General features: G+C 41.6%; 1 protein-coding gene across 42 annotated transcripts in view; it reads left to right on the top strand.

The window, feature by feature from the left end:
• EPB41L2 (erythrocyte membrane protein band 4.1 like 2) overlaps positions 1–22,744 on the top strand; it is a 221,763-nt gene that overhangs the window by 151,515 nt on the left and 47,504 nt on the right. For all 42 annotated transcript variants that reach the window (XM_044754986.2, XM_070496525.1, XM_070496523.1 and 39 more), the window contains 6 exons: positions 4,212–4,254; positions 8,512–8,587; positions 11,792–12,010; positions 13,404–13,491; positions 17,455–17,607; positions 18,178–18,275. In XM_044754986.2, coding sequence (XP_044610921.2) covers positions 4,212–4,254; positions 8,512–8,587; positions 11,792–12,010; positions 13,404–13,491; positions 17,455–17,607; positions 18,178–18,275 — 677 coding nt within the window. The remainder of the gene's footprint in view (positions 1–4,211; positions 4,255–8,511; positions 8,588–11,791; positions 12,011–13,403; positions 13,492–17,454; positions 17,608–18,177; positions 18,276–22,744) is intronic.

Below are 22,744 nucleotides of genomic sequence, written 5' to 3'. Positions count from 1 at the left end.
ATCATTTCAACATATTATAAAGTGAAAGGAAAAGCCATGGTTATTTGTATGAAACTTTTCCATGGAGAGAAAATCTAAAATTTCTTTTGATTTTAGTGTAGTACTGTGTCTCTCATGCTTGAGACCTGGAGTTGGAAGCCTTTCCGTTCACTCTGATTATGAAAATCTATCATTATTAGTATGAGAACTTTTTAATATCTGTTGAACTCTTCTGTAAACTTTACTATGGAAAATATTAAAAATATGTGGAATCAAGCAATGTGTTACTCTTTTATATGTGGAATTCCAAGTCCATATTACTTGTTGTATTTATATATAAATGGAACCATCAGTAAGGGTTTTGGACTCTCTTTAAAGGGAAAAATATTGTCTTGAATTTTTGATGTTAATAGAGTTTGGCATCTGGCCCAGGGATTATAATGTCACTTTGTTTCAAGCCATATTGAAAGAACAGTTTGTTAGAAATGTGGTTGATATCCACAGCTAACTTTATGAAAATTGATTAGTGTTTGCCTGATGGCCAGACCATTTCCCCTCAGAAACTAGAACTAAGAAGTCAAATATTAAACTGTTTGTCATATGTAAACTATCCCTTAATAAAATTCTATATTCAATCGAGTTACACCTTATACCACAGACATGCCTGATCATGAAACGCCTGGAGCTGTCACTAAAAATAGAGATTCTCCGGCTCCTTCCGTAAGGAATGCTTGAGATGGGCAATGAGTAAATCTGTCTTTTTAACAAATTTGTCAGATGGATCTTTCTCATCAGGCAAATTTTAGAAAAGCTTAGCTGGATAATTCTTTGACATGTACCTAGAAGCACTTGGGCTAGTATACCGCTAATTATCTTCATGAGAAGGGATTGTGCCGTTCTATGCCTTGTCTTCATTTCCAGAAGGAGCCTTCACTGCAGTAGGGCAGCTGTGCAGAAAGGGCTGACGTTATCAGACAGTTTTCTCTAAGGAAAAAGGGTCTGATTTTTATTTCATCTGGCCCATGAATATAGTGGCTATATTTTGTGAACGCAGAGTCTGATTTATTAACTCTTTATGGATAGAAATACTCATTTAAATGTTAACTTCTTTAGCATATGTAACACATCACCTTTGGAAATAGAAAATTATGTGAAGAGGGATATATACCAGAAGGTGGTCAGCCAGTTTAATTTTATCAGTGCGAAAAACTCCTCTATTAAAGGCACTGGGTGAAGCTCTTTGCATATGTACTTACTGTTCAAGAAGCTTTTGAATGAATGAATGGTTGAAAAGAACTACCTATGAGGTAGATATTGTGATCCTTATCTTACGGTTGAAAGAATCGAGGCTGACGGAAGCCAGGGGACGAGCCCAAGATTACAGAGTTGGTGGAAAGCCAGAACTGGACTCCATGTATTTCCGATTCCAATTCTATATGTGGCAGCCAAATCTTTGAAAAATGGAAATGATGCACCATCATCGGTCATGGTGTGTGTGCACACGCACACACCCAGTGCATTTATGTGATTCTCTGATGTCTTTTTCCATCTTTTTGTGTCTGCTTCCTGATTCATCCAGCACTCCTCGTGTCAAAATCAAGAAGTCTATTTTTATTAGTAAAGGGTTTCATGTCTACTATTTGTTTGTAATTGATAATGCAGATAATAGACTTCCTGTTCTTTTAAAAGTCGTATTAAGTCATTTTTTTGTTTTTTAACTATGAATTATGACCCTAGGCAGTAAAATTCTATCTTACAGTCTTAAGTACTCATAGGAGCTAATTATTCAAATAAAAATAAATGTTATTATTTATTATTATAAATATTATTATAAAAATAATAAAACTTGTGGTGTGTTAAGATGACCACAGCATGGGGAGGCAAGAGGCAAGCAATGGACAGATATCAGTCAGCAGATAGTAATTTAGTACTTATTGGTTGCCTGAAACTGCCAAGTACTATGGAGCCATGTGGTCTCTCCTGGCCCTTGCCAAGTTGTGCTGGAAGGGGAAGACATCTTCACTCCTTGGTGGTGTGGATGTGAGTGTGGCTAGTAAAGAGAAAACCAGGCCAAGGGAAGGAGTCGCTGCTGCTGCTGTTGGCTCACGTCAGGCGAACTCTGCCCTCATGGTCTTTGGATGGGTCTGAAAGAAAGAAGAGAAGCCTCTTGATAGTCTGTCTGGCAATGTTGTGAAAAGTGGTCCGAGGATGACACCAGGTCTGAATTTGGCTGGCAGGTGCACGGAAACTCATACCCCTGGGTCTCTGGAGCTCTGTTGACTCTCTCCATGCTGTGCAGAAGCTGTTGGGTAGTTTGTACAAGGAGTTGGTGCTTCAGGTGAGAATGAAGGTGCTGAACGGCTGGGACACAGGGTTACTCCTTGGGGTCACAGAAGATGATGTTGCTTCTAGCATCTTCCTTCTAGAACAGAGAGCTCTTTTGCTCTTCTGGAGCAGGCCTCTATACCAACTGTCACATAATAAACTGGAGATTGGAAGTGTCTGTCTCAGCCTTTAAGACCAGTAGTTTCTCCTCCACTCTCTTCTTTCTCTGTGTTAATGTTCTGAGGGTTTTTTTCTTTTCCTTTTCAGTTTGGCACCAGTTGTCTCCTATTCAGTCTTTTTTGCTGTGGTTGTTACTTCCTTGGATGAAATGCCACACACATTTGACCCTCCTTCGCCTCTCCCCAAACCCCTCCCCTGTCTGGGCTAGAGACTGAATGATGTGTTTTTCTCATTCTTGTGCACTCATCATAGCCGGCCATTTGTGGGCCAGCTGTTGTGTGGGACAGCAGCTGCAGGGCGTGGGAGCTGAATGCCAGGCTCTTTCTAAGGGGAGAATTTGAGCTGCTCCCTGACGTGGCACTGGAGGTACCCTTAGAAGGTCCCACTGGCCCTCACATCAACGGGGCATGCAGCTAGGACACCAGTAACAGGAAACTAGTCTAAGCTCTGCCAGCTCTGTGTGGAGAGGTTGGAGTTTAACCGGTGTTAGAAGAGAGCCAGGCACAGCGTGGATCCTTATGCCCTGAGTGCAAGCCGTGAACAGTGTAGTAAACCTGCAGGGGTCCCTGTGCTTGGCTTTCCAGGTGTCCTGTTGTTATTACTGTTGAAGAGTGTAAGCTCAGGTACTGTGGTCCCAATTCCCAGTAGGTTCTTATTTTCTACATAGCAATAAGCATTTTAATTGTTAGCTTTACATATCTGAATAAAATTCTGTTTAACCACAGATGTTATAATACATTTATTTTGGGATGCTTTTAGAATAAATGAAACTTAGTTATTGTAAAGCCAATTATTTGAATCAGTTTATTGTATCTCAAAAACTGTATTTGTTCTTCTGTTAGTAGAGATAAAGTAAGGTGAACTTTAATAATGATTTGAAGATACTGTGGAAGAAGTATAAAAATAGATAAATATATATATATATACACACACACATTCTTTTTGGCTGGTTCTTTTGCTTGTAGCTTTGAAAGACAAATATTTAATGTTCTTAGGTGGGTTGAACCTAGTCGTTGAAATTTGGTCTTTTTTGCTTTAAGGTATGATAGTGGTTTCCTAGAATCTTTTTACGTTAACTTTCTCAAAGGGTAGAAATAAAGGGAAAGTGAAAAGGAGCTCCTGATGACTGTGCGTTCCAACTTGGAGTGAAGTTTCTAAAGGATGTTACACGAAGACCAGGAAGGAAGTAACCGACTCCAGGCTGGCAGGACTTCTCCACAGCGTTATAGGGAAAAGAAAGATTAAGGAGGAGGAGTCGACTTTAGAAGTGGAGATAATTGTGTTTGATTGGGTGTCCATGCTTTTAACCAATAGTTTCCAGTGTACATTTTATCCTTCATGAGTAAGACCCAGTGCTTCTCCTTGACTGAGCTTTCATTTCCATGTCCACAGGCGCTGTTTGCTGGCAATTCTATAGAATAAAGACTCTCTGTAGATAGATTGTGTACCATTTGGATACATGTTTGATTTCAGATCCAAGAAAAGAGGCCCAAGAGAACCCCTGAAAAGTGTTCTAATATTTTTATACTTTATTTTAACACACGTACATTCAGAAACATGTCAATACTTAGCTCAGTGTAATGCTAATAGGTAAAAGCTACTTCGAATATAGGACTTTATTAAAATATGTTTACACTTAAATAGGTATGTGAACTGTACATTCTTCCATTTTGGATCCTGGAATATTTCTCATGGGTTAATTAACCTTTTTTTTCCTTCCCCTACAGAACTGGCTAGATCCCGCAAAAGAAATAAAGAGACAACTGCGAAGTGAGTATTTAAATAATCATATTTTGAAGTTATTAAGTTCATCTTTGTGTCTATTTCTATCTTTAATAAAATTCATAGGAATATAGGCTAGAATAATGTGATAGAATGATCAGCTCTACTCTGCCTTTTTTTTTTTTTTTATAAAGATTGGCACCTGAGCTAACAACTGTTGCCAATCTTCTTCTTTTTATTTCTTTCTGCTTTTTCTCCCCAAATACCCCCAGCATATAGTTGTATATTTTAGTTGTGGGTCCTTCTAGTTGTAGTACGTGGGACACCGCCTCAACATGGCCTGATGAGCGGTGCCATGTCCGGGCCCAGGATCCGAACCAGAGAAACCCTGGGCCGCCATAGCGGAGCGTGCGAACTTAACCACTCGGCCATGGGGCCGGCCCCTGCAATTCTTTAAAGATTTAATTTTTTCCTTTTTTTTCTCCCCAAAGCCCCCCAGTACATAGTTGTATCTTTTAGTCATGGGTCCTTTCTAGGTGTGGCATGTGGGACACTGCCTCAGCGTGGCCTGATGAGCAGTGCCATGTCCGTGCCTAGGATCCAAACTGGCAAAATCCTAGGCTGCTGAAGCGGAGCATGTGAACTTAACCACTTGGCCACGGAGCCAGCCCCTGCATTTCTATCATATAGGAAGTTCAGGATTCTCACAGTATTTTCGTAGAATCATGACTTTATTTTGTACATGGCTTAGGGACTCCTCTGCTTGTCAAGAGTTCTAGATTCATAGTCCTAAATATTCCCTCACAGTGTCGACCACTGTGAAGGAATCTCTGACCTTTCTATCAGGGGAAAAGAATAAGAAGCTGCTTTTCTGTAGCTTTCACTTTTTATGTAAATTTCAGTCTAAGTAGACCTGTTCCTGTTGCCCTGTCTCCTTCACTTTGGGAGTGTAGAATTGGCTTAATTCCTAAGCCTGCCTCTGGCCCCGAGGCACGTGGGTACGCTGTGTGTAGACATGCTGGGGTGAGGACTGGAGAGAAAAAGCACGCAGAGCCCTCTTTCCAGTCCTCCGCAGTTTGAATACTTCTGCACTCGTTTGTTCCACAGCCCAAGCCCACCTGATGTGCTCGTTAGCCCTGGGGTTGTAGTTAGTCCTGCTTGGCCCTGTCCCCCATCTGGTTTCACTGTAGACTCCCAAAGGGACTCCGTGTCCTGCTCTGACCAGCTTCAGTTTCCTCCGTAGGTTCTCTCTCTGCACACTGCCTTGTCTGTGGCTGGCTTTGTGATATCTGTGCCAAGAAACATTGTCACCCCAGAAAAATCTCTGATAGGGGATCTGGACACTTAATTTCCTTTAGGGTCTGTGAATGACTGAAGCAGAAAAGCTAGGGAGCCACAAACAGCAGGAACTTTTAGGACAGGAGAACAGAATCCTAACCAACCCTTCTGGACCGTGGGCCCCAGAGCCATCCAGGGAGGAAGCATTCCCTGAGCCAGCCTGCAGGCCGCCCTTGGCACAGTGGGCTTCATTTCCCTGCTTCCTTGTTCCTCCTAATGTCAGGACGCTGGAACAGATCCTATACTCTCCCTCTCTTCCTTTCCATCTGCCTTCTGTCTCTCACTATAGGTTTTCCACAATGGTTTTCTTCATTTCTTTTTCTCTCTTGAATTATAATCTTTTTGGTAGTCTTCCTATCATTTCTTTCCTACTACGCTCCTTTTTTATTCGGAGCATATGCCTTATCTTTCCCGTGTCCTTTCCTTCTAGACTCATCTTTCTTGTCCTTTTTTTATGTCTTTGATTAAAGTGACCTTCCTGATTTGCCCAGGACTGAGGGGTTTCTCAGGATGTGGGACTTCTAGTGCTAAAACAGGACATCCCGGGCAGACTGGGGTGGTTGGTCACCCTGTCTTTTGACTGTTATCCCTGGCTTTCCAGCATTCCATCCCCCTCCTCTTCCCTCCTGCATTTCCTGCCTTGGTGTTTCATCTGTTTGTTTGCGTCATGATGGCAAAGGGGAAAGAAAAGAAAAGGAGTGATTGGACACAGGTACGTTATGCTTACACTGCAGAGGAAACTGTACCTGAAAGCTTTGGAACTTTCCTTTGTCGCTTCTGCAGTCATTTCATGCTCTGCAAAGTGCGTGCATCCAAAAAGGCACAGATGTGTGTTCTTTCACTTTTCTGAAACCAGACCAGCCAAATGACCCACTCCAGAGAGAGAACAGGATAACCCGTGCAACATGATGGATGTTCCATTGAGTTGTTTCCTGTGGTTTTGTTTGGCTTTTGTTTGATTAGTTCTGTGTGCTGCTCATGTCAGAGCCGAGATTTCCTCATTTCTGGAAGGCAAGACTTTTGCTGATTATGAATCACAGCCTTCTGCTTTGATTATTTGTGAAGTTTTTAGAGTTATTTCAGGACTTTTGCCCTTGTGGTTTGGCAAGAGAAATAACAGTAACAAGTAGGATTTGACTTTTTCAAAACTATTGGAGGTGGTTCTCTAAGTGGGATCCTGTCCTCGTCGTGAAAGCCGGCTGAGGAAATGGAGCTTCAGCTGTTGTCTTTACCTCTTTCCGCCTGCGTCTGTTGAAATGGACAAGAGAACTGCTTGTTCTGTGTCAGCCCAGCCTCTCCTATGATTTTATTGTTTCTTTTCAGTTAATAGGCAATTAGCAAAGGTAAATATTAACCTTTTTTCAGTTACTTTGGAAAACCGACAACCTATTGGTTCCTATTTAAAATTTCCCTTAAAATCTTTTTCTCAAATGTCCACCAATAAGACTATATCTAAGGCTTGCATGTGATTAATATATAAACAATCCATAGCCAGATGGACTATTTATATATAGCTAGGCAAAAATTATGATAATATAATTCAAAGTGCTGTGTTATTGCTGCTAAAATATGTGTTCTGTTAGTAGTCATATCCAGGCAAGCATGTGTTCATGTTAATACCTAAAAACCAAAAAATAAGGATCCACTAGGAAACGATAATCCTGTGATGAGTTTGCATAATGATGCGTTAGCAGTTACCTTGAAGAAGTGTGTAGTCACACCCAGTGTGGCGCTGCAGGCCAAGAAACCTCGTGTCTCCCCATCTTCAGGAAAGTCCTGTATCACATTATGATATTTTAAATGTGTGACACAGAACTGAAATCTGTTCCTTAAATTCAGCAGGATTGACTTTATTAGAATAGTGATGTATTGAGCCAAAATCCAGCAAAAGTGCTTATGTGTTCCCAGTAGCCATTCAGAAAGTATTTTGCTGACTCTTGAGTGAGAGAAAAGTTAATGTGCTGATGGTGGGAAAAGGGCAAAATGACACGTTGAACAGGAGAATGGAATTCAGTACAATTTTCTTCAAGTCTGTAAATTAAAGCGATTGTGAGGCTTTCAAATATGCATAGAGTGAAGTAACACACACACACTTTTTTGTGTATATTAGAAACACTATGAACTTTCAGAGCTGCTCTAAATCCAGGCCAGTGGAATTACTTGGTCCCTTTAGAAAAATAATACCTGCCCTCTTCCCAGAGTTGTGTGTTTTTTTGTTTGTTCGTTTTTAACGCCATCCAAAGCATGATATCTCAAACTTGAGTTAAGTGTTAATGTGTAAGTAGCAATATTTTAACTTTTAATAAGTCATTTATGACATGGTTGTTTGATACGTTCGTTGTTTGTGGCACAGTAGAGCAAACTGTATGTTATGTATGAATATGCTTACACCCCTTTATAAAACCTGGGAAGTAATTTTATTGTCCTAAATCCTGTGACGTTTTACCAGTCTTTACCTTCTTTGGAGTGTCTTTGAACGCGTCCTTCGAATAGCCCACTAATCATTTCCTGGATGGCGCTAGGATTACTTGCTCATTAGCCCTCCTTCCCCCAACAATGTAGAAATCCTAAAATGCTTTTCTTTTTGTTAAAAAAGAGTTGAGAATATACGATCGAGAGATTCAGTGGTTAAAACAAATCTTACCTCAGAACTATTACATGGAAGTTATATTAAAATTTTTGCATAATCACCATATAAAAGGTTTGTGAAGTAGCAGAAAATGTTTATGAAAAAGTGAACCTATTATTCTTTAGTGATGGGTTATTTATGTAATTGATTTTTATTTTGTTTTTCATTTGATTTTTGTTTGGTAAATGATATTTTCTTTTAAATTAAAAAATGAAATTCTCTAAACTGGTTTCCAGTGGGACTAGTCCTTACTGTTTGAACATTTACCTTTAAGTTTTATCAAATTAAATGGGCATTCTGTTGGTTGGATAAGTAACCATGATATTTAATAATTACAGATCTTCCCTGGCTGTTCACCTTTAATGTGAAGTTTTATCCTCCTGATCCTTCTCAATTGACTGAAGATATCACCAGGTACTTTATATTTACATTAAAAATGAAGCTTTACTTATAGCTCTCATTTATTTCTGTGCCCTGGGAGAACGGTGGGTAATTTCAGGATTAAAACCAAAACGTTTTTTCTTAAGTTGAGTTTTAGAAGTTTCCTTGGAAGTTGGGTACTCCAAACTAGTTTGAAATGTTGCCAGTTTCAAAAATTGTTTTCACTGTTGTTTGATTTCTTCATTTATATTTGAGTAAGGAAATATTTTTAAAAATATTGCTGACTACTTTGTTTCCAAGTACTTTCAAAAATCACTGATCTTTAAAATTTCACATTTTAGTGCTAAGATGGTTTTTATTATACAACCCAGGCACACATGGGTCTTATATTACAAAGGTGATATAAGGGTAGAAAAATGAAATTATTTTTAGAAGTCAATTGAACTGTAATTTTTTTGTTGCCCCCCCCCCCACCCTACACCTCCCCCAGGCGGGTGGAAGATACCTGATAAGGTAGGCTTTCTTATGCAAGAGTCAATAGCTTTTCATTTCCATGTCCTCTGAGATTATCTAGGCTATATGAACATACACTTAAATTGCAAATAAAAGTTTCCCTTTAGGAGCAAGAGAGCATTTACTGATTCTGAGAGTGACTGCGTATTTGAATGGCAACCAAGGAACATTCTGTATCCGCAGTGCCTTGATAGCTTAGCCCTGTTAAGTGGGGTACCAGTGACAGAGCTTCGTAGCTTTGGTAAGAGTAGGTCTATAGGGTGATTTGTGTACATCTTTAGAAGGTTATGTACATGGCATGGCCAAGGAAAACTGCATTCCATATGTATACTTGTAGAAAGCTGGAGCGTCTTAGTGAAAGACGCTGCTTTTGACTCCCATGGCTCCTGTGCCTTCATGCTTTCTGCTAGGCCAGTCTTGTCAGACATCAAGTTGCAAAGGTGCAGAGTATATAACGCCTGTGAAAGAGGAATGATGGAGATTTCTTTCCAAGATTGGATAAATCACAGGCCTGTTTTTCCCCTTCACTACTTGTTGCTGAGCAGGGATGTACTGATGCTAATCAACGTGTGATTGAATTAGCTTCAGCTAGTCAATAATAAACAGTAGCTTTTGTAACTGCACAGTGAGCTGCTTGGAGCATAACACTTGACAGGTCAGCGTGCATGTGACACAGAGCCACCCTGCAGGAGTGTGTGGGAACAGTGCAGGTAATGGGCCGGTGTGACCCTACGCCCTCTGCACGTCCACGCTCCTTGCAGTAATTGGTTTGGGGGATGATAATCCTTGGTGATCACAACTTACAGCGTCAGAAAGTGCTTTGGTTTTCCTTGTACCCGGGGCTGGAGCAGTCTCCCTGTGTGTGGTGGGAGGAGTGATGTAGTCTAGTGAACTGACTAAAAGCCTTGGTGGAGCGGCCTGAGACCTGCCGCCAGCCCGCGCGTGGAGCTGGGGGGCCTGAATGTCACCAGTGAAATCTTCACGACGACCCGAGTGAACATTGAAGGTGGGGCAGGCTTTTGAGGAGAGCAAGGATGCTGGTCAGAATAATGTTTGGAGAAAGCTCTGTCCTGCTGGGTGAGGAGATGGAGCTGGGAGATCCTGGAAGCTGCTGGGAGTTTCTGTTTGAAGTTTTTTGAATCATAGACTTAAGCTTTGAAAACAGAGGAAAGGACCCATGTGAAAAGTAGAGACAATAGTATAGACAGGAGCAACAAGATTTTAGTAATAAGAGAAATCTTTGTGTTGAGGACTTACAAGTGCCGTAGAATGTGGAGAGCTGGCACTATTCTTGATTAGACTTAGAGAAGCTGAGGGTAACCTGGAATCATAGTTTAAAATTTAGTGTTCTAAAATAAATGTAGCTGTACTCTTGGTGTTCTGGGGTCAAGGAAACATAGAATCCTCCGTAGAAAGAGAGCTCCTGCAGTGCGTAAAAATACCCAGACTGGGGAGAGCCAGACGACTTTCCTTCTGAGAAAGTCATGGAGCACTTGCCACGTAGCAAGTCCTTTGCTAACTGTAGGACTATGGTGATGATAGAGTCCCGCCCTGCCTGAGGGATTTCTGCCATAATCCAGGGATAACTGAACCCGCGATGGCTAATACCGCATGCTGGACCAGGGGCAGTGAACCCGTGTGAATGTGTGGGGTGCAGGGCGAAAGGAAGATGGGGCCCTGAAACCTACGCTGGGCAGAAGCATCTGCAGGAGGAAGGTGGCAGCTGCCAGCAGGAATGGCAGTTTCTAAAAGATCTTCAAGAATGAGGGCACTGCCATTTAGCAAGTGGTTAAATTTGAGAATAGAAATGGGGTTTTAATATATCACCAAAAGGAGTTGATAGTGGGGCCAAAAAAAAATCCTCATAGAATATAAATAACATTTCTGCATGTTATTTAGTAAAAAACCAGAATCTTTTATAATTGTGTAGTAAGCCACTTGGAACATTGAATACTATTATTATCATAACTCTAATAATAACATGATTATGATTATGGCTACCAGTTATTGATTCCCAGGTACTATGTCAGGTGTTTATTTATATTACCTAATTTCTATCCTCACCTGCAGAGGGAGGTACAGGTGGGGAGTTAGCCTTAGGTGAATAAATGAGCTTGTTCAGGGTCACATGGAGTCATCTCTGCCTGGTTCTGAAGCCCACGCTGCTTCTACTGTAAACTGAACTGGCTGCCTCATTAGGTGGGGAAATGGGCAAGTGAGGGCTTCAGAGTAGAGATTTACTTAGAATTGTTGTTAGGAGGTGGCTCAGGAAAGAAGAAATTAGTATGAAAGGGTGGAGAGGATAAAGGGTAGGTGACCTCAGCTTTTCTTGCAAATGCTTAAGACTGCCTCTATTTTTATTTCATTCATCTTTACAACTTTTGAGGGGCTTGGCAATTTTTAAATCCAAAGAGACAGTCTAAGTGTTTGGAATTTTTACCTTCAGTCACAAAACGCTTTATTGTAATAGCAATGATACACCATTACCAGAACGCAGTTCAGAATTTTCGTTCTGTTAACTGAGCCCTCTGGACTCAGTTTCTGTAAATAAACCACAAGGTTAGGAGTCAAGGAGCAAGGTGGGCTTCTTCTTAGAGGAGGCTTCTTTTGCTGTGGGTTTGAAGAGGGCTATTTACGTTTAAAGGAGTATTAGAGCTCCAGGGCTATGAGCACTCCAGTCTCCACTAACTGTTCTCCTTGACTCTTCTCTCCTTGCTCCTGCAGATACTTTTTGTGCCTTCAGCTCCGGCAGGACATCGCCTCTGGCCGCCTGCCCTGCTCTTTTGTCACTCATGCCCTCCTGGGATCTTACACACTGCAGGCTGAACTTGGGGACTACGACCCAAAAGAGCATGGCAGTAATGACCTCAGTGACTTCCAGTTTGCCCCGAACCAGACCAAGGAGCTGGAAGAGAAGGTGGCGGAGCTGCACAAAACCCACAGGTCCGTTGACTTGCTTCCTGGAGAGAAAGTGGCCGTGGCGGGTATAAATAGCTCCGCTTGTAACACTTGCTAGACATTTGAGCATAGTTTATGGGATTATCCAGATTTTCTTTTTGGAACTTCACCTTGCACTAATCAAGACAGCCTGCCGCCCTTGACATATCCTTCCATTGTCTTTACAGCTACGAGGAACTATGCTCATGATGCTAAATGTGTTCATTTATCGAAAAAATTGACTTTTCCCTATGACATTGCCTTCTTCCTACTCCCAGTCCTATCCCTTAACACATACACTTGAAACAAACAGACCCACATACTTGTTTGGCATTTACTATATAGTTTTTCTGCCTTTTAATTGTTTTCATGACCATATTTGTTAAGAAAGCCAGGGAGATAGTGAGTGAGGCATCAGGGTCTGAATCGGAAACGTGAGTGGCGGTGGACGTGGGAGTAGCAACTGAAAGTCACAGGTGCTTCCCCTGCTCACAGAAGATAACCTTTTGGTTTAGCTAAGCATTACTTAATTACTTAAATACCACATTGAGAACTTGTATATCTGTGTGAAAATAAGACTTTTTTTAGCACAAGTTGTAAAAGCTCCAGTTACAAATGATAATTTATCCCATATTGCGAAATTGAAATTTTATAAAATTTTGACTAAAATGATTTGGAAAGAACTTTCAGAGATTAGAAAATTTTTAACAGACCATGTTCATTGACTTTGCTTTAAAAAAATAATAAATGCAGTGTTTGACTCTAACTTTATTCCAATTCTACTCAATAGACATGTCTGTGTAACTTGAATTTGAAATCTCAGGTTCTGAAATGCCATGAGGAAGGAATAGGAAGACTAACAGGACATGGTCCCACCCTCGAGGAGCTTAAAAGTTGTTTAGTTGGGGATATAGACAGGAATGGAAGTAACTTTAGTGTCGACAGAGTGTGATAGGTCTTACTACCCCACGTGTAAAATCAAACACACACACTTCTGATCTTTATTATGATCGGCCCTGGTGGTATAAAACTCTGGAGTAAGAATTTGTTTCAGAAAGATGACATCACTTTTTTATTTTCAGTTAATTTATGTTATACCCATTATTGCTGGGGCTTTTTTCTCCAGTGGAAAAAAATGAAAAGCAACTTTCTAAGTTAAAAAGGGAAAAGGGTGGAGATGCCCCTCCTTGCACTGAACAGGTTTATGTTAGAGCATCCTAAGAGGAAAATGTTAGAGACTGAGAGCGGAGCCTTCTTACCTGTCTGCTGCTAGTCTGCAAATTCAGCCGAGTTACTCCCTCCACCCCAAACTCTCAAAGCTTATACACCCCTTTCCCTGTTTGGGCTACATTTGCTTTCCATCCGCCAATGAGATAATACTGTTTCTTTTGATTTTTAGGGGCTTATCTCCTGCACAAGCTGATTCTCAGTTCTTAGAAAATGCAAAGAGGCTTTCCATGTACGGTGTTGACCTCCATCACGCCAAGGTACTGTAAACACAATGGGGCAGTGGCGTCTTCCCAGTCTGTTGACTGAAGATTTGAGAGGGTGCCAGGGTCGGAATAGCCTCATTCACTTTTGGGAACAGGCTACTCACCCTCAGCCGAAGGTCTCTCTGATGTTTCTTTGGTGACTGATTGTTGTGGGAGGGACCATTTGTTCTCCCCCTACTTCTTTCTTCTCTTCCCAGTCTTTTAAATTAATACCCTTTCATCTGTACTTACTGTCAGACTCACCTCATCAGCCTTCTTTACCCCTCATCCTGGTTTATGCTGTGTCCCAGCTTCTGCTGTGCTCCCTGCTGCCTTGTCGCAGCTCCCTCTCCGGCCTCGGTCCCGGGAAAGGAGAGCAGATCTCGGCAGCCATGAAAGCGCAAAAGTGGCATGGATTTGACCACTTTCCAGAAGGGCTCCAGGCTGTGAAGGAGCCCGAGTTATTGGGCTTTCCCCCGGAGGTCTGTTTTGTACTTCTTGTGAGGTAAGGTAGGCTGATGCAGGTTCCCAGGGATGAAGCACCACGTCTCATTTAAGAGATGGGCAAAGAATGGGACAGTGAACACAGGTGCTAGGGGAAGGTGGGGTTGGGTTGGGAGAATGCCAGTAATAGACGTCACCTGCGTCATTATCCTGGTTCAAGTGATCACCTGGTGGGGAGAGCCAAGGGAGGGAACAGGAGGTGAGGCGAAAGATGGGCTTGGTTTTGAAAAATAGGTCCAGAGTCGCCTCAGTGTGCTGAGGGAACCTGTGCTCGTCTGCTCTTAAAACACGCAGCCCATCCCTGGATGTGGCCCAGGAAGCCCAGGCTGTGGGGTCTGGGGAATTTCTAGGAAGGCCCCTGCTCAGAGAGCAGTTCCCTCCCCAGGCCTCAGACTAGTAATTCCTGCTTTTTTGTTAATAGTGTTTCATATTTTCAAAGCACTCTTTTTCCCTCAGTGGCCTCCTTTATTCTTTAAGTATTCTTCCTTATTACAAAAATAATGTATGTTCATTATAGAAAACAGAGGCAAACAGAAGAAAATAAAAATCACTGAGATCTCTTCATGCAGAAATAAGCACTGTTAGTATTTCGATACGTTTTGTTTTTTTTTAAAAACCTGAGTATTTCAACTCTCATGCATTTTAAAAATGGGAGCATGCTATAAGGATCATTTCATGAGGTTTTTATTATTTTTTTTTGTTTACTTGCTCGTATGAACACTATTCCATGTTAGTAAATAGTCTCTGGCAGCATCATTTTTAACTGCTAGCTGCTGTATGCCTTTGATTCTTAAACATACTCTCACATGCGCCATCTTATGTAAGATTGGGAGGTTTTTATTTTACAAAACTGCATGAAACAGAGTGCAGAGAATGACTTGCTTAAAGCACCCTGTTGTTAAGCGGCCCCATCTGTCTGGTCAGTCTTCCCAGGAGGTGAATCAGGTCTTCCCAACACGGGGTTTCCCGCTCGTTTCTCTCTGTGATGGAGACAGGCGTCTCTGGTCCTCTACACCCTGTTACTCTGTCATATGTCAATCTTACATCTGCTTCATTGATCGTTAGTTAGAAACCAGTTCTTAGATGGCAATGCTGCAAGGTTTTGAGGTTCTTGTTTTTAAAGTTGTATCTTAGAAAACTAAAAATTGCAGGCTCTATTATAAGTATAATTTCAGTTCTTGCTGTGTGGTGAGGAGCAGATCACTTTAAAACAATATAAACTCACATTCATTCCTTCTGTTTATCATCTGATAGATGATATTTGATAAGCAAGATATTTGTAGCTCGTTGAAAAGATTATCAATGTAAAAGAACTTTTCATGTAGTTTAAAGTTTTGTTTCTTTATACATTTTTCATTGTCTTGATCATATTTAAGAAATTTTTCCATTCATCTTTCATTATTAGAAGAGTTCTTAATGGCACTCCCACATTAGGACAAGTTGAAGAGGGTTGAATAAAAGGACTCTTGAGAAAGATACAGGGAAACCGCAGAGTTGTGTGGCTCCTCTGAGCCAGTCACGGCTGCCCTCTGACCCTTGGGTGTGAGGGGTGAGGGCAAAGGGTGCTTGCCAGAATGTGGAAGGAGAGGTCGATATGGAGAGGGCTGTCTTGAGAGGAGCCACAGTTGTCAGAGGGACTCATCCTTTCCCTCCCTCCTCTCTCTGATCTCCTTTGAGACCTTTCCACAGGCTGGATGCATTCGGAAGCCAGTGGGCATGGGATCCTGTTGAGGTCCATATGGGGCAGCTTCCTGAGGCTGCTGAGCAAGGCTGAGAAGGTGCTCCTTTTTATCAGTTAATGTTTCTGACTTTGTTGCTCAATAACGGAAGTCGAATATGGAGGACTAAGGCATGCTTTTTTACCTTTCACTTCTTACCCTTTATCTGTAATTTCTATTCACACAAATACTGATAATTCTAAAACAATATGTGGAACAACCAAAAATCAACCGATTTACTAGGATCCAGATTGTGTTTATTCTTAAGTCTGATAAAATAGCTTCAGTGTCCTGACTAAAGATTGCTTCAGACTAGAGATGGCTTTGTTCAGTGTTTCCAACGAGGTCACCTCCTTACTTCGTGGGAACATGCTGTCTCGGGCAGTCTTCCGGGCTGCTCCGTGTGGCCGTGGCTGGTGACGTTTTTGGCAAACACACCATTTGTTCTGGTGCCAAGTTCTTGGGCACCTGGGCCTGGTTCACCCGCACGTTCGCTCTGTTCCTAGAGAGAACTGTGGCTGCCAGGGCACGGTGAATAAAGCACCTTCTAGATTAGATTTCTAAACCTTCTTAGATGGCCTAAGGTAGTTTTATTTGTGTCTATGAATTACTCAAATATCATAGCAGCAAAAGCAATTGACATCAGTTACCTAGTACCACACTTCTCTTTTCAAAGCTGTTATAAACTGTTAGGTTGTTCTCAGTAACGAGGCAGTTGGAATGTTATGCTTTTATTTTTTATTTTTTATGCTTATTGAATCGAGACCTAGGCTGAATGTGGTGTTTGTTTCAGCATGTTTTGTGGGAATTTGTTCCTTGTTGTCAATGATTTCTGAAAATGTGAATCTGAGTATTTTCAATTTTCCGTCTCTTGAATGGGATCCACTCTTCTCTTGAAGGTAAACGTTGATTTGTGTGTTTTGAATATTGCGTGTGTTAGATCTTCATCTCTACTTGGAATGTGAGGAGACAGTTTTTTACTTTTGTCTGTAAATTTATTTGATTTTTAAAAACCTTTCAGGTTTGTGATTATTCTAGATTGTCGTCTGTTCCAAATTAAAATGCTGGGGAAGGAAAACGTTACGAATAAGTTCAAGGATAGTCCGTGGTCCTTTGAGATCCGCCAGCCAGAGGAATGCTGTAAGGAGAACTGGATGTCAGCACCCTGAGTTAGGGAAAAACCATTGAAAGAATTCAAAGATTTCGACACTGTCAGCTGAGCAGAGAAATCTTCTGTGAGGGATTGGTGTTTTGTAGATTATAGGCATAATTTTAACAGCTCTTAGCTAGCACAATCCATCTGAGATGAATTTGCCTGAAGTAAGGTGGCTGCACGCAACTTAGGGTAGGCAGCTGACTGTCCCCTACCCTAGGACAGGGCTATCCCCCTAGGGCTGGAATAGCCTCTCAGAAAACACACTTATCTCCAATGTCTTCAGGATATCTAAATTGAATTGTTTCACTTTTCCCCTTTAGCTCTTACAACTGAACTTGAGAGCATGTAAATTATGCCTTTTGAAAAATACAGTGTCCTATAGTCCTGTTGCCAACCCTCTTTGGCAACTCAAATCTGAGCCCTGGAGATGGGTAAATTTAAGATGCGTCCGTGCCCTGCTGTTGCTGTTAGCTTGTGGGCCGTCACTGAGATTCAAGACAAGTGTTCACCTGGCCTCCTCGCTGTGGTTGGGGGTTGTTAGCTCCCTGATCTGTGTGACGCCCACAGCTCTAACCGTGGTCAATGGCTTCCACTCGGCAGGACTCAGAAGGCGTGGACATCAAGCTGGGCGTATGTGCCAACGGGCTCCTCATCTACAAAGACAGACTGAGAATCAATCGTTTTGCCTGGCCGAAAATCTTGAAAATTTCCTATAAGCGCAGTAACTTCTACATCAAAGTCAGGCCCGCAGAGGTAAGCAGTGTCCTTAGCCCGGGGCCTGTCCAGTCAGCCTTGGTCAGTGTTGGCCTTTGTGGCCATGAGCGAATTCTTTCCCACTGAATTTTAAAAAAATGAGCTATTCTTTATTCTTCCATGGTCAAAAAAGGACAGGGTTCTTGATGCTCAACCTGCGTGTATATCCCTGTTGCTAAAAAGCAAGCACTTGCCACGGCTTTCACAGAAAAGAAAAAGTAGGAAGTGCCTGCCATGTAGTGGGGGCTCCTTTCGCTGTTGTTGTTGAATCAGCTAGCAACAGGTCACTGTTGGTAGAGATCAAGAGGAAGGTGGTAAAATGAATTTTAGTGGATGTTGAAGGGTAATTGGTTTATCCTTCAGTTGGTAGTTGATACTTCCTTTTCATAGTAACTAGTACTGTAGTCTGTGAAAAATTTATTTTGTATAATTATATTAGATATTCTAATATTATTTACTTTTTTCAAGAAGAAGAATTACTTCTTACAGAACACCTGAATTCATGGTTTTCAGTGACTTCTAATGATCTCTTAAGTAAATGTGCTGATTTATTTTATGGATTTATTCTAGCTGGAACAGTTTGAGAGCACCATTGGGTTCAAACTGCCAAACCATCGGGCAGCAAAAAGGCTATGGAAGGTGTGTGTGGAACATCATACTTTCTACAGGTAATTTCAAGAAAACAGCTTAAAATTAATTAAAGCAGCTCTTGGCACCCTCTACACATGAAGAGGTGGTAGTGGATAGTGTGGCAGATGCAGTAAGGCTGTATTGTGGTTCTCGGCTCTCCCCAGTGCCGGATCTGCTGTCTGCACTCCACCCCACGCCTGTTTCTGTTGCCCTGGCCCTGCCTTATGGTACTCAGATCTGATCCCGCTCTGCGATAGTCTGAGACTCCACTTTGTGGCTCCAGCCGCCTTCCCTCCTGCCCCCACCACACTCTGCCGCCCAGCTGCTGTTCTTCTTTCCACTGTCACTCATCTTAGGTTTCATGTAGCTGTCCCTATGAGCTCCCTCCTGCTTAACTTCTCTCCCAAACCTCCCAGAACCTTGTCGTCTGCCCTTTTGCTACTGTGTCAGGAGTGTTCTAACCCCCGCAAATCCCTGCCCTCTTTGCATATCAGCCTGCCAATCTGCTGGTCCTAGATTAGTCCTGTGTCCCGACCTCACTGCTTCTGTACCTGTGCTGTCAGGTGCTGCCTTAAATAGCTGTGCTGACACACGTGCTCGTTCTTTATAAGAGAAAGTCACACGACCTTGTGGGCTAGTGCTCTTACAGAGAGTTCATCATTTTCCACAGCAGCTGGATCGTCAGTGCTACCAGGCAGTCAGTCAGTCCTGTGACTTCCTCTGCCATCCCAGATATTCAGGGTTATTTCAGGGTCATCTAGAGCCCCTACGCACCGCTGCCTCTCTGCTCAGATGTCCCCCATCGTGCAGCACATGGATGGTACAAGCTGTGGGTCATGAGCCTTCTCGTTTCCTCTGCCTTTCTTCTTCCGCTTTGCCCATCACTGGGCAGCACTCCCTTCTCCCTCCCTTCCTCCCCTCCTTCCTCTCCTCTCCTCTCCAAGAAGAGGTGGTCTGTTCCTCTGCCTCCATCCCTCATTTCATGCCTCACACAGGATCGTGCTTTGTAAATCATGTGCTCTTGGTGGGTGCCTTTGACCTCCTCTTCGGCTAGTAAACATGTCCCTGTCTTGTTCCTTTAAAAACCAAAGAAAAACAGATCTCCTTAGACCTTCTAGCCTACTTTAGCTGTGTCCTGTCTCCTTTCATACTTTTCTTCAAGAGCATGTTTCCTACAGGTATACTTGGCTGATCTTTGTTTTTTCCATTTCCTCAGCTTCCTATACAGCAGTCTATACAGCTGGGTATCTAGGCCCTTCATCTTTAAGGTTTTCGCTCTAGACTCTTAGGGTCTAATCCTGTCCCACCACAGAGCAGGTGTGTGACTGTGGATAAGTTACTCGACCTTTCTGAGCCATACTTTGATCGTCCATCGTCCCTGTGATTGTAGTAGTATCTACCCCACAGGTTTATAGGGTTGTTATAGGATTGTTCTGAAAAGTAAATGAGATAACAAATTCAGAACCATTTCTGGTTTATGATAATGTTTATCATCATCATGACTATCATCATTGTCATCATTATCCTTAGTTTGGTGACCACAGTATGCTATTTTTAAAGTGAATTGTCAGCTGGTACGAATGACTCCTTCTTCAAGTTAAATTGACAAATATCTATTTTCAAGACTGCTCCAATATACTCATTTTAGAGGAGAAATGTAACTCATAAAATATACTACTTGAATCTTTCTAACTTAATTACACTAATCATATAAATCTTTGAAAAGTTTATAATTTATCTTGGGATTCATGACGAATTTCTCCTAAGACGATGTGAGCCTGCCTCCGTTACAGCTGGTGGGTAGCAGTGATGAGTTAAAGGACACGGCTCCAGGCCTGACTGACAGCAGGCTTCCTTGTCCCGTGGTGATAGTGAAAGCAGTAATGATTTTGGAAATGACAAATGCTGACATTCCTTGAGCGGATGTTGTTGTCAGCACAAAACGATTGCTTTCCGTTGCACAATCTCATTTGTTCGTCATCCCCGTTGAGACACTGCGGCTCAGAGCTGGGTGTCCATGGAGGTGCCCAGCGGCCAGGCACCCGGGCAGAGGGGGCCTCGGCTCTCTGATCTTAAAGCGCACGCCCTTCACCTGTGAGCTGTCCTCCCTCTCGTGTTCTTCTAGCAAGAGGTTCTGAGATGTCTGTTAGCCCTGCAAAGCCACAGGTCCGTCCTGCCATCATTTTGCTAGCAGACCACGGATGCCGATTTAAAAGTAGAGAGTTGGCTCCTGCAGACTTTTGAAATAATGGTTAATGAAGGCATTTTTATATTTTTAAACCTTGCATAACTGTGCTTAGAAATGATATAAAATAATACGTTTATCACAGGGCAAATCAGAATTTGCAGAGTGCTTTGAATCAAATCTGGATTTCGTTCTGTCTTAGTTCATCACAAAAGATGCAAATAATTTCTTTAGAAAATTAAGACAGCTTTCACATTAAAGCTGTTATAAAATAGATTTTTCTGTTTAGTGGTAGCTGCTCAGCTAGACTAATGTTAGTAGAACAAGAAAATAATAATAAAGCTGCTCTCCTTCCCTGAGTGTTTAGTAGAGCCTGTCACCATTGTAAGTGCTGTACACGGATTAATTCTTTTAATTCTTATGTAAAATCTTAGGGGGCAGCTGCCGTTATCTTCACTTTACACGTGGAGAAACCGAGGCACAGAGAAGTGAAGAGGCATGCCGCTGGTCATATAGGTAGTAACGGGTGCAGATGGGGTGCAGAGCCAGGCGGTGGGGCCTCGGTGCCCACCAGCCTCCCGACTGCGCTCTGCTTCCCTGTGGTGTTTGCAGCCTGTGTGCTGCGATCCGTTTTCTCAGTGCTTTTTTTGTTGGTGGTGATGGTGTGTCAGAAAGATTAACCTGAGGTTCTCCTAACTTCACATGAAACTGCCGTGTAAACATGGCATTGTGGCTCCAGAGTAATCTCAAGTGAATGAGGGTCGTCAGCCCCTTCGTAGCGAGCTTTATCGTTAAAAGTGTGCTTGACTTTAGTGATCAAGGTGTGGGTTTTCTTAAAATGTTCCCTTGTTTTCCATAGACCAACATTAATAACATTTGATTTATAATGGCAGGATCTTTATAAAACTAAGATGTTAACATGCTTCTTAAGCAGTAAAATATGTAAAATTTGAATTCATTTCTGCCACATCATTAAATCATCTTACTCAAGACCTTTAATATTCTGTCATGATGAGTCCTTTATTGTAGCTTTTAAAGTCCCAAAAGTGAAATGATAGATGTCTTGTAGTGGTTTTGGTGTTATTTTTATGAAGATAGGGTCTGATGTAGAAGATGAAAGTAATATCAAATGGAAATAATTGTTAAGTGATCTTTAAGTGATAGTATTGAAATATTTTGTTGCTTGGCCTACATTTTCTTAGAAAATTTATTTACATTATCATTGACTTAAGTCACCAAAAAAATTCTTTTAGAGAAAGCTAATATCTGTGTTAACCCTTTTTTATTTTGATATTTGTTTCTATTCAATTGTAACATAATTACTTAAGGATTTCTTTGTCATCAGAAAATTAATCTGTAAGCTAATACTTTGTGTATGTGGTCACCAGTGCCAGTTGGTAAGGCAGCATTTTATCTCAGTTGGAAATAAATAAAACAAAAATCCTCTAGTTAATGACTTTCCTCCTCTTGCATTGTGATGTATATCTGCCTTTAAGATGTTTGCCTTGTGTGTCTGGGATTTGTATTTTTCATAAAATATCTTTTACAGAGTGTGTAAGTGGATAATGATTCTGATATGCACTAAATGGCAACCAGCTGTCTATTATCTTATCTATTATCTTAAAAATAAATTAGTCTAGAGAAATATGGTGCTAGAGAATTCTTCTCACCTAGACTTAGATATTTGACTGGTTACATACCCCAGCTTATATAAATGAAAGCCCACTTTCATAACTGGGAAAAAATTAAACCAACAACTTCATTTAAATGGACTAGTTGTGGCAGTGGGGTTGTTTTATGCTTTATTGAATTAAGACTGAAATATTTGGTAATAGTTCTTGCAATGTGTCAGAAGTTATAGAGCTCATAGCCCAACTTCCCTCCTCCAAAATCCTGGCTCAGGAGCTCAAAATCTGTTCTTAAATGCTATGACTGTGTAATACTAGGAAGGAGAACTCTGAAAAATGGGTTCGTAGACATGTCTTCCAGCTGCTTAAGTTCAGGTGGCCTCATATAGTAAAAGGTGACATTAAGATCCTCTCTAGTGATCCAGCCTGTATTTATTGAGTACCTGCCGTATCTCCTTTGAAAATCTGTTGGCAGGAAGTGGAAGTTTTCAAGAAACACGCCTGCTACCTTTCAACTCTAGATTAACACCAAGACAGCTGGAGTGTTTGAGCTCTTCTTTCATCAGTTTAATTGAAACGCGTTGTTTTTCTGGGTTAATGCTGTTGAGACTCCTGACTTGATGGAGGATTGCCTCTTTTATTATTACATGTAGCTTTACCTTGACTTGACTCCCTTTTCATTGCTTGTTAAACA

This window comes from Equus asinus, chromosome 24, assembly GCF_041296235.1.
Source record: "Equus asinus isolate D_3611 breed Donkey chromosome 24, EquAss-T2T_v2, whole genome shotgun sequence".
Taxonomy (NCBI): domain Eukaryota; kingdom Metazoa; phylum Chordata; class Mammalia; order Perissodactyla; family Equidae; genus Equus; species Equus asinus.
Note: the sequence above shows the minus strand (reverse complement) of the source record. Positions and strands in the feature narration are given on the sequence as shown.